The sequence below is a fragment of the Oncorhynchus clarkii genome, chromosome 1, assembly GCF_045791955.1.
Source record: "Oncorhynchus clarkii lewisi isolate Uvic-CL-2024 chromosome 1, UVic_Ocla_1.0, whole genome shotgun sequence".
Lineage (NCBI taxonomy): Eukaryota > Metazoa > Chordata > Actinopteri > Salmoniformes > Salmonidae > Oncorhynchus > Oncorhynchus clarkii.
The window spans coordinates 29,102,913-29,113,630 of NC_092147.1; the positions used below are offsets into that span (position 1 = coordinate 29,102,913).

The 10,718-nt window shown below is 35.2% G+C and overlaps 1 protein-coding gene across 4 annotated transcripts in view; it reads right to left on the reverse strand.

Annotated features, from left to right (window-relative positions):
* LOC139402395 (chromodomain-helicase-DNA-binding protein 2-like) overlaps positions 1 to 10,423 on the reverse strand; it is a 31,280-nt gene extending 20,857 nt beyond the window's left edge. Inside the window, exons 1-5 of one of the 4 annotated variants that reach the window (XM_071146391.1) lie at positions 10,188 to 10,423; positions 8,615 to 8,678; positions 8,391 to 8,450; positions 7,040 to 7,100; positions 1,938 to 4,144 (exon numbers count right to left, since the gene is read on the reverse strand). In XM_071146391.1, the coding sequence (XP_071002492.1) occupies positions 1,938 to 1,999 (62 nt within the window). In that variant the 5' untranslated portion in view covers positions 2,000 to 4,144; positions 7,040 to 7,100; positions 8,391 to 8,450; positions 8,615 to 8,678; positions 10,188 to 10,423. Of the gene's footprint in view, positions 1 to 1,937; positions 4,145 to 7,039; positions 7,101 to 8,390; positions 8,451 to 8,614; positions 8,679 to 10,187 lie in introns of those variants that run through there. The other 3 variants (XM_071146471.1, XM_071146535.1, XM_071146548.1) reach the window with 3 other exon arrangements.
* Between the last annotated feature and the right edge of the window lie 295 nt (positions 10,424 to 10,718).

Below are 10,718 nucleotides of genomic sequence, written 5' to 3' on the forward strand. Positions count from 1 at the left end.
AGCAGTCAAAAGTGTGGTAGAGGATTAGTATTTTGAGGGACAGACTTCGGATAAAATGTGCATGGTTATTAAAATGGCTGCCAACAGGATAGCAAATGCACTACACAGCCTTTAATTGTTTGACAACGTCTTCATGTCATGTATGTGACCCATTATCAATTGAATTAAGGGCTATGGGCAGTTAAGCTGAAACATTTGCATGGATTGACAATCTAAAACCAATGCAATACTTCTCTCTTGAAGAGAAACCCAAACAGGCCTGTAGTTGTAGTAGTCATGTAGGCCTATGGTAAGAAATGTAAGCCATGTAATAGGTGACAACATGTTGGCCCCATCAGGCTTTAATTACGATATCCAGTCACCAATTATACATAGGCCGACATAAGACAGTTAATTCCATGACTGAATTCTAAAACTATCAGAGATGTAAGCAATGTGCACTTACCATCCCCGATAGAATGAAATGATTTCACTATGATGGATAAGCAGATATTATGTTCCACTCAAGATTACCATGATTTTGCAAGCAAGAATGGTTATTTGACACAAGTATGCCTCAAAATAACCTGTGCACATGTATAACTTTTTATTGATTATAATAAATTACATTGTTTTGTGTTCCAACGCAAACAGATAATACATTTCAATCATTTGAATACCAACTTTTGTATTATTTTACAAATAAAAGTATAATCTAATAGCTCAAGTTGTTGAGACCATGAAAACATCTGCAATACATGACATTTACCATCCTGGCACTTAGCTAGTAGCCTATTCCTTGGTATAAGCCCCTCTTGGTCACAAATACAGGCACAGCTGAATAAAGGGCTACTGTGCATTGAGGACATCACTCAATTGAATCAGCTGTCCTATCAAATTCGAAAATGCAGCCTAATCTAGAACTGTTGAGTGAACACCAAATCTGTGCAAAATGTAGTATGTCAATGGTTAGTCTGATTTGTGTACCAGTGAAGAGCACTTCAGAAAGAGCTACATCAATGCCAATAACCCCTCAAATTGTTCTCTGAATGACATCAGAATGTATACTTTTTCAGTATATACACACCTTACCTAATAACTATTTAAAATGGCTATCCATAAAACATGTCAAAGTTAAATACATTTACAAGAGGACTGGCTATCAGTGAAGCCGTTTTCAAATAGGCCTACAATAATAGAGGCTCCCTTTCTTATGGACAGAAGCCTGTAACAAATTAAGGAGTAACTGAAGACAAAATATCCAGGAGGTAAATAGATCTACAGCCTAAATAGAAACTAAAATCTAGTGAACATTCAGTCGTGATTGACTGTATGGCCTACTATATATTTAACAGTTCTCATTCAAATACTACACACTTTATAATTTAGGCTACCCACATGTTAAGCTTACTAAAACCAATGTTGTCAACTGTTTCAAATGATGACAAATGCGTCTTTAAACTTACCTACATAGCCAATGCAGAAAACAAGTTGAATAGAGCCTACTGGATATGTATTTAAATACTTCCCTTCAGCCACACATGCTGTTAACATGAGTAAATTAGAGTTCTAAAACGTTTGAAAAAAGAATACGCGTTGCATGTTCAAATGGTGCAATGCAGTGTCGACTAATATGACAAGGTCATATCACATAGTAACGATGGAACAACAAACATTGAAATCATGCATTTGTTCTTGGGAAAAAAGCCAATTAAACTTATTCTAGGTTGTATACATGTGGGTAAAGATGAAATAACATGGGCCTGGAAGTTCAGTCTTTAGTGTAACAAAATGCTAGCAAAATTAGGGTGTGGCTATTAAACAAGACCAAGGTCATTGGTTTGAAACTGGTACAAATCGTTAAAACTATGTAGCAAATGTGTCCACAGGCGATCAACCATGCTTGTCAAGGTAAACAATGAAAACAGATGTCTAAAAAGTTAAATAGATGATCGTACCTTGATGCATTGCTTTGAGTCGAACCTTCATCTTCTTGCTTTTTATTCTTATTCTTCATCATAGTTTTATCTTGAAAACGTTGGATTTGATGGTCTTATGTGCTGGTATTTGCTGTCAAAAGTTAGAAGAGTGATGAACTATCATAAAAGTCCCATAAGATAGTGTTTCTCAGAGGACAGTAAAATCCTTGACGTTACGAAATAAGACAACGTTGTGTCAGGCGTTTAAATTGGACATATATTAAAATATAAATTATCGATGGATAAATGACAACTGATGACATCCTGTAATTAAAAAGCCAAGTGTTGAGAATTACAATTAGATCCACCGACCGAGCCACATGCACTAATTCTAACTGCGTCATCAGACAAAGGACGACCAAAATGTGATAAATAAAAATTAAATCGATTGTAGGCATTATAAAAATGTAAACATACCTATTCCATGTACAGTAAGGTATAATGAAGTATTAGATTCACATCCGCAAAGTAGGCTATAGACTATATAATACTCATTACCCCCAAAAAAGGTATATATTAAAAAAAAGGTTGAAAGAAAATAAACATTAGGGGAAAATACATTAATAGGATATTGAAGCGTCAACACAAGTGATCGTGAGACGAAAGGATAGAGCTCTTCACAGAGCACACGAAAAATGGAGGCGCGCCATGGCTGCCAGACCTAGGCAGAGAAGACAACGACTCGCGCATACACTCAGTAAAACCGATATACACGACGAAAAACTAATAAAAGCAGTAAACCTAATCTACTGTTCACTATAGTACTAGTTTTTATTTTAAATAAAAAAAAATATTCATAGAGCGGCATATTCCAGCTTGATTTCATGAAAAAGAAAAAGGGCTGACGAAAGCCCAATGAATTGTTCCCCTTCCCAAGGCTCATCCGCCATCTAGAGCTCCTTCCTAGCTCTGAAAGCTTTGCCTTTGATTGACGTTATTTCCATTTACCCCACACTCAGGTGATGTCCCAAAGTCCCACCCCCTTTATTTTGTATAAAACGGCAAACCTATATTACATTTTTATTTCATAAAAAGTTGCATCACTTCAAGAGGATAGCCTTTGCCAAAGTCATATCCATATATCTTTTTTTTTTTTTATCAATAAGGGTAATATTTGTACAAAAATAATTAAACACTAAGACCCATCACTTCCTGCTCAGACAGGAAGTATGACTTCAGGAGCCATTTTAGAGGCAGAGCCTTGGCCACCATTTCAGTTTTTGCCAAAAGCTGTTTCAACTGTGTATTATGTAGAGCTATGTAGAAATGCAGAGTATTACTGTATAGATTAGCCAGCCCCTTCATTCACCATGGAATGCGTTAATCACTAGAAGCCATACCCTTTCATTTGACTTACTTAAAAAATAAAAAAAATAAATGTTTGCGCCAATTACGAGTCGGATTGTGAATACATTACAGTCCTACAAAAGTGTAGGAAGTAATAAACTGGTCAATTAAATTAACCCGGGATATAAATAGTTTTAAAAAGTTGCTACATTGTTAAGTATTGCTCGTAATGGAGACAAGTAGCGTAAACACTTGAGCAAAAAAACTTTAGCGTAATAGGTGTAAAAGTTCAAAATAAAAAGTTGTGTAAAGTATTACTTGCGTTTACCCTCCAATTCCCCAGATCTTATTTAAAAGTTAGTAGGCCTAATTTAGCTAGCACTAAATGTCAATTTAGATTGTACAAGGCAAACATACCTTCCAGTAAACAGGAGTAAATCGGAAGCCCGAGAAAATACCAGAAACTGGATTACATTTGAGTAAAATTGATTCAGTTGGAGAGAATTTTCACATTTAGCGAAAAGACAAGTCCTGTAACATTCTTGGGTAGCATATTGATCAATGAAAGAAAGTCAGAATAGTGAAAATTGCAATGTTTTATTTAACATAAATAACATCCTATTAGGAAATCACAGAAGTAGAAAAAGTAGTGTAACTGAACCCAGTAAAGGAAACCATTACAATATTCAAACAATTGAGTCCAAAGAATTGCCAGCACATCCAAAGCACAAGAGTCCATGTCAAAGTTTGATGTAATTCCAATTGATGCATCTTATCCAGTAAAATAAAATCCTGAAAAATCCAGTCAGCTTTTCAAAAATCAAATTAGCTCCCAAATCAACGCCGCCATCTTGATGACAAAGCAGCTGTCTCCACTTCAATGTCCAGTAGAATGGGGTCTTTAATGGAATTAAGAAAAAGAAAATGAGTCGAAAACCCCAATTACATTTAATTAAGACCTCACTTGTGTCCTATCCCATCAATTGGAATTTGCCTGCGAAAAGAGCTTCAACAACACCACAAAAGATTCCGATTCCAATGCTCAATAGCTAGCTGAAAGTCGAGTTGGTAATGAAACCCAAAGTTAAAATGTCTGTATCATAGCAGTATGCAGTGACAAATATCGCAATTCAAATAAATCCCCCAAAATCCAGAATGTTTATATAAAGAGCATTAAGGGCTGAATGCTTACTAACCATACACGTGTAATATGCAGACAGATTGGACAAAATGTGAATATAATTTGAAGATTCAGCCCTATTCACCCCAAATGACCTTGTGCCCATGATTTTCAAATATGAACGTTAGACAATTATGTTAATATTTTGGGGGGATGGAATACTAAAAGTAATGCAAGTCAGCGGTTCAAATTTCCACAAAAGCAATAATTTAAAACCTTTAGAAATCTACGATTCTCACGAGTGTTTTAACGATAAATCTAAAGTCAAATATTATTATGCTTCGTTCACCTGAAGTAGGAAACTCAAAACTACCAAAATGGGGAAACATTAGGAGTACAACGACTATTTCATACTTGGGCGCTCGTTATGATTGGTTTTGGATGTCGGAAACTCGTAATTACGTAAATTCTGGGAGCTTTCCGGGGGTATCCCAGTCCCAAATTTCCGATGATTCCGAGAGCACATGAACACAGCATTATGCAATTTAATAGCAAGCATTCAACAAATTTTACAGCTGAATAATTTGAAAACAACAAAGACAAAACAGGAAATACAGGTGAAAGCTAAGCAAATGGAATGTTACAAAATGTCTGTTAATCATTACAGATCAGTATAATTTATAATTTTAGCATGGATAATGTAAAGTCTTTATTTATATCTGACAAATCAAAATCGTTCATACAACCCATGGCTGGTGATCTACTTTTGGGATTACACTATGTTCATTAGAATAGATAGACAATAAATTGGTGACATTAATTTTATTTATTATCATTTTACTGTCAAGCTAGGCTAAACTACTTCAACTGCCCACTAGGGGGTTCACAGGAATCAAATTGAGCACACGCTGGCATGAGTTAATCTCATAATCCACTTTTGGCCAACTGATATTGATGAACTATTAGTTGTATCTAAACTACTGCTCCTTTATTTGTAACGAAACACAAAATTCCAACAATAGTAATCATGCATGGAGTTAAACTGCACAAAATATGCTAAATGTGCTTCCTCTGCATGCACCCGGCCTTAAACTTCCACACATGACCAGCAGAGATTCACCAAGGAAGAGAGGAAATCACAAAAATGAGAAAAATAATTTTAGTAAGAACGAAAATAATAAAAAGAGTTCTTAAAATCTATTTACGCATTCACTTAAGCCAAGAAAAAAATAGAGGCAGGTTCCGACCGAAGATGTCAGTTCATGACCAACAAGTGAAAACAAAGTGAAGATTTTTGGAGGATCTTGCCAAGAAAACTGAATTATTACGAGAAACCATCTCATATTCAAAGTACAAGGAAATATCCATTGGGCCTTTAGTTTGAAGTTCTAATTTAGTGGACATGCAAAGAAATCATTAGTAGAGGTGGGTTGGGTCTAATTAATATAGGATTATTTCGCATCTCACCTTTTTACTGAAGAAAAAAAAGACAGCATGGCCTAACTGTGATCGTTTGACTTTAAGAAAAGTGAAATTCCTCCCGAATAAAGCAGAAAATACTGAATCATAATGGTAGTAGTAGGTAGGTGACTTTATTATCCCAGCTAGGAAATAGGTAGAATAGCATAATGCAGTAGTCTATGTATTATGTCAGAATACACTGACCAAGTGAAAAAAGGAGTGAAGCTCTATTACATTTCAAAATAAAGCTGATAACAAAAAAAAGAGGGGGGAAAAAAAATACTGGGGGATAAATTTGGGCAGTTATGAATAATTGGGCCACAGGCAAGAGAAGAATCACGGAATATTTGAAAGTTGGAAGAAAGCTTCTTTAAGCATCAGGAGTTATCAACAATGAATGGCAACTTCTAGCTTCTAGGGGAAGCATGAGCATATTTGAAGTAAAGATTTAAAGGGCGAGTCCTTTACGCATCATACGCTAGCGTACCTGAAGACTTCGTCATTGCGCTTACGCTAGTTAGCATTGGCTGGCAAAACTAGCTCCAAACTTCCTTCATACTTCACACAGAGACATAAAAATGGTATCCACAAGTTCATTGGACGCGGGGCGGGGTAAGTAGAAAAACAGAATCTCGCAGTATCCCTTTAAATCATTGTGATAAAATAGGATGCCCTTGTAACAGGGCTTCATATACCAAATTAAGAGATTAGTAACTTTAAACTGATTTAGCTTAATTTGAAGTGTCTGTTCAGTGGCATGTAACAATGTGTGATATAATTATAGCTTTCACCATGCAGCAAAAAACAACAAAAGGGTAAACTTTCACTGGAATATACATATTTTAATAACACTACAAGAAGAGGTAGAAATGTCATGGTGGTAGATCTCTGTTGATCTCAATTGGTTAAAATCAGTTTTCCAAATTATACCACATCACTGGGAATCCTACTCCCGTTACCAATAAATAGCCCAGCTCTGGATTGTTATGGATGTTAAAGATCAAGTGCTATGTTTAAGGCCCTGTGTTTTGGGCAAACATGACATGCCTGGATTTGAACTTTTATGTAAAAGTTATGTTACTTCAATGTTATTAAACATAACTTAATGTTTTTCTAAGGAATTGATTTAGTACAGAGTATTAACATTACATTTACAGCAGACATTTTAAGAAACATTCCATTTGTTACAGCACACAACACAGACTAGACTTACATAGCTGTCTTCTTACTTCATGGGGAGGGAATGGAACAGGCAGTCAGTCCATGTCTTGATTCTGTAAGGGATAAGATGAGAAATTAGGTGACCATCAAATACACCAGACCACAAGTTGTTTCATGAATACTCACTCATACTGGCCAAATATTACAAAATGTGGTCTCTCGGAATGGAGTTCCTCATCTAGGCTTTTACTTGAATACCGTTTTTGCAAACCAAAATTCAAGTTCCCAAAAATGTGATCTCTCAAGTGATCAGGTTTCCTAGTGCTATGCGTAATGCTCAGTTCAAGTAGTGCAGAATTATTTTTAAAAAAAACATGGGTTCCTGACTTTAGATTTTTTTATGACCCCCCCCAAGAGGACATTACAAAATTCTGCAACCCTAGTCTACGAGTTGTGACATTATATTACAGACCTTTCACCTTTTCAACCAAACAAATAATTTACAGATTTTCATCAAACATGTGTGTGTATTATCAATTATGATAACCATGCTTCATATTAACAGAATACAACATGGCATCTTCTTGATTAGTAATATTGCCAACTTGACCAATTTAGCAAGCTAGCTAGCTAACGTATTAACAACTTTAGTTAGCTTATTAGTATTACTTACTATATTAACTCATCTCATTCAACCAGAAACATTCTAACTGATAAAGAACCTGAACAGACTTAAGCCATATAGCAACTTGAACACAAGGATAATACTACTTTTAGGATAACGATCATACATTTAAGACCTAGGCAAGATTGAGTTGAGCCAAATTAATAGGCATATTATTAAAAGCACTTTAATTTCCGATGTCCTTTACTTGTCTGAGATCATTTCTTTACTTACCCATTGGCTAGCTAGCCATTTTTTTCATACTAATGTACAAATGTCAGTTAGTTCTCCCAAAGAGGATAAATAGCATTTTTTACAAGCACTTAACAGAGACCTTAGCAGAGAATCAAATTCTAAAAATAAGTCAAACCACAAAATGCGAAGATTTGAAGCAGCATCATGGTAGCAATAAGAGCTAACTTTAATAGTGAATAATATTGCCCTCTTGTGGTCTTAACAATCATAACACTGCTCACAAGTGTGTTCAGCGATTTTTTTTAACGTATTTATTCATTTTAAGAAATTTCCCTATTTACTCTTCTTTTCAGGTATTGAATGGGCACAGACTAAATAAATGCCAAGTAAGTACACAATGCAAATGTTACAATGTAATGTTAGGATACACTATAACACACACCCATATAATATTTTACATGGAAGAGATGTTATTCAAAATGTGTTGTTTTCAGGTTCTATCTTCTTCCCCGTCTTTAATTAAAAGCGAACACTTTATACTTACAAGCCTTGATCACTCCGATCCCCCTAGTCATCGATTTGGTGGGCCACCCAGATAACAAACCTTCAAAAGTACAAATACAAAAGTGAAAACAGGCAAACAGCACAACCTATTGGTCAGTCTAATATAGCAGTCAGGAGAAACGTACTTGCTAAATTAAACATACGCACTGTTAATAATTAATAGTCATAAAATGCCATCACAAGCTCAGTTTTTCACAAACCTACCATTTTCCAAGTATCAAAACTTCAGTATTCTTCTTTACCCTCATTTTTCAAACTTCAATGGTTCCTGAAAAAAAGAAATATACATGTTAGATTATGGTGATTATGTCACAAAATCTGGCAGAATGCCATACATTGTCTGATACAAGAGATTCTATACATCTGTACAGAATTTCATGTTCGAAATGTTACTACAAATACTAGAGGCAACCATATACTCGATCAACTAATATCTACCCATAATTAATTTGTGATCTAAATTCATTTGCAGAAGGCAACTTATAACCATTTACACTGAATACATGCATGTCCAAAAATACTATACTTTCAACTTGAAATATGTGTTGTGGCCATTTATCCAACGATTTTTGTATCAAAATTAGTAAGAATTGTTCATGGAACACAAAGATTAAACCAGCAACCAATTTATGACAGCTGGTCAATGATACCTTATTTAAATATAGTGTCCCTAAACATGGAAATCTTGAGACTTGGCTGAATCAATATCTCAGCCCCAGGGACTTTTATATTAAGCTTTAATAAAGATGATAACACAGCATCAACTTGATTACATTAAATATCTATGGAAAAAAATCTCATCCTCACTGTATGGACATATTTCAATAACCTGGTCAGGATAGCATTAAGTAGCTTTTGTGTCTTGGAAAAGGGTGTATTTCTTAATAATTCCTCTATGAAATGTGATCAAGTGAATCGTTCTGTATTTGTCAAGTGTGAAAAACCTACTCCCATAACTACTAAAATAGTAACCCAAAAAATATTTACGGAATTATTTCTGAGACTTTTATTTCCATTCTGTAACACAAAGAGTTAAAAGCCAACACCCTATTTACAATTTTTTGAAAAATAGCTTCCTATATGCTCCTCAAGACGTTGCAGTTTCATTTGAACATAAAACTTGTGTTATGTGTAAAGAAAAAGCACCATTATCGAACATGTTTAAATTCAAATTTAATTTAATAATTTTAACTACTGTTAAAATGAGCTGAAATATTAAGTTAGCCAGAACTATACCTGTCTGGAATGTTTTCCAGCATGTAACACCTAAACCTGGCAATAAAGCCTTTTCTAACAGATATATATTTTTTGTATGGAAAAACATCGAAATGCACTATATAATAGAACTCACAATATAAAGCTTCATACTTTCATCTTACTCTCAACCCACTTAAAATAACATTGTTAAGGTGTAACGTTACTCAATTTAGTTAATTATCTGTCAATTTCAGACAAGGGCATTTGCCCTTTCAAGGACAAAGCACATTTTAAATGCGTAGGTTCTAGAACTCGAAAGTGTACCCAATAATAATGTTACTTTGTATTTGACTTAAATTAACGCAACACATTTTTTCATTCTCCTATTCATCCCACGAATTAGAATTTCAACCCACACGAACATTAGGTCCGATTTTTTTATTTGTATAATTCTTAACAGGGAACACACCATGGCCATTTTTACAACAGACCGTAGAACCCTCGCTCTTTCCACCATATTGCCACATCTTCTAAACGCGCCTTTATAGGGGAAAACTGTTTTTGTTTTTTAGTTTCTTACCCACATGTGAGACGGGCGCTATCCCCCGTCTTCTACCCGCGCGACCGCCGCATTTCTCGCAGATTTTCGTCATTTTATCGGGATCTTCACCCTGACAGTTCTGCGTCTCTGCCATTCTGTGCTGGATGCTGGTCTCTTCCGTCTGTCCTTCTCACTGGGTCTGCATGAACTGTTATCCTATTCAATAGCTCTGCCCCCTCTTTTTCAACGTAAGCGCACACAACTTCCTCTGAAACACACCAGCATCCTGGGTAGCAAGCAGAGCCTCTACTCTAATGTTTTAGATAATTACTATAAAGCGATTTATTGAGGAAAATATGCAACATTGTGGCTCTACATGTATTTTATACACTTGTCTGAAATGTATCAAATGTTAAAACTAGGAGATACATTGTGGCAACATTTCCCTCGTTTTGTCCAAAGATCTATGCTCAAAGGTTTACTGTCTGTTTTGCAATTAATGTTTGTTCTTCTTAAGAAATGTTTTGTGTTTATGAGACAAGATGTATAAACCAACTTCATTGTTGAAAT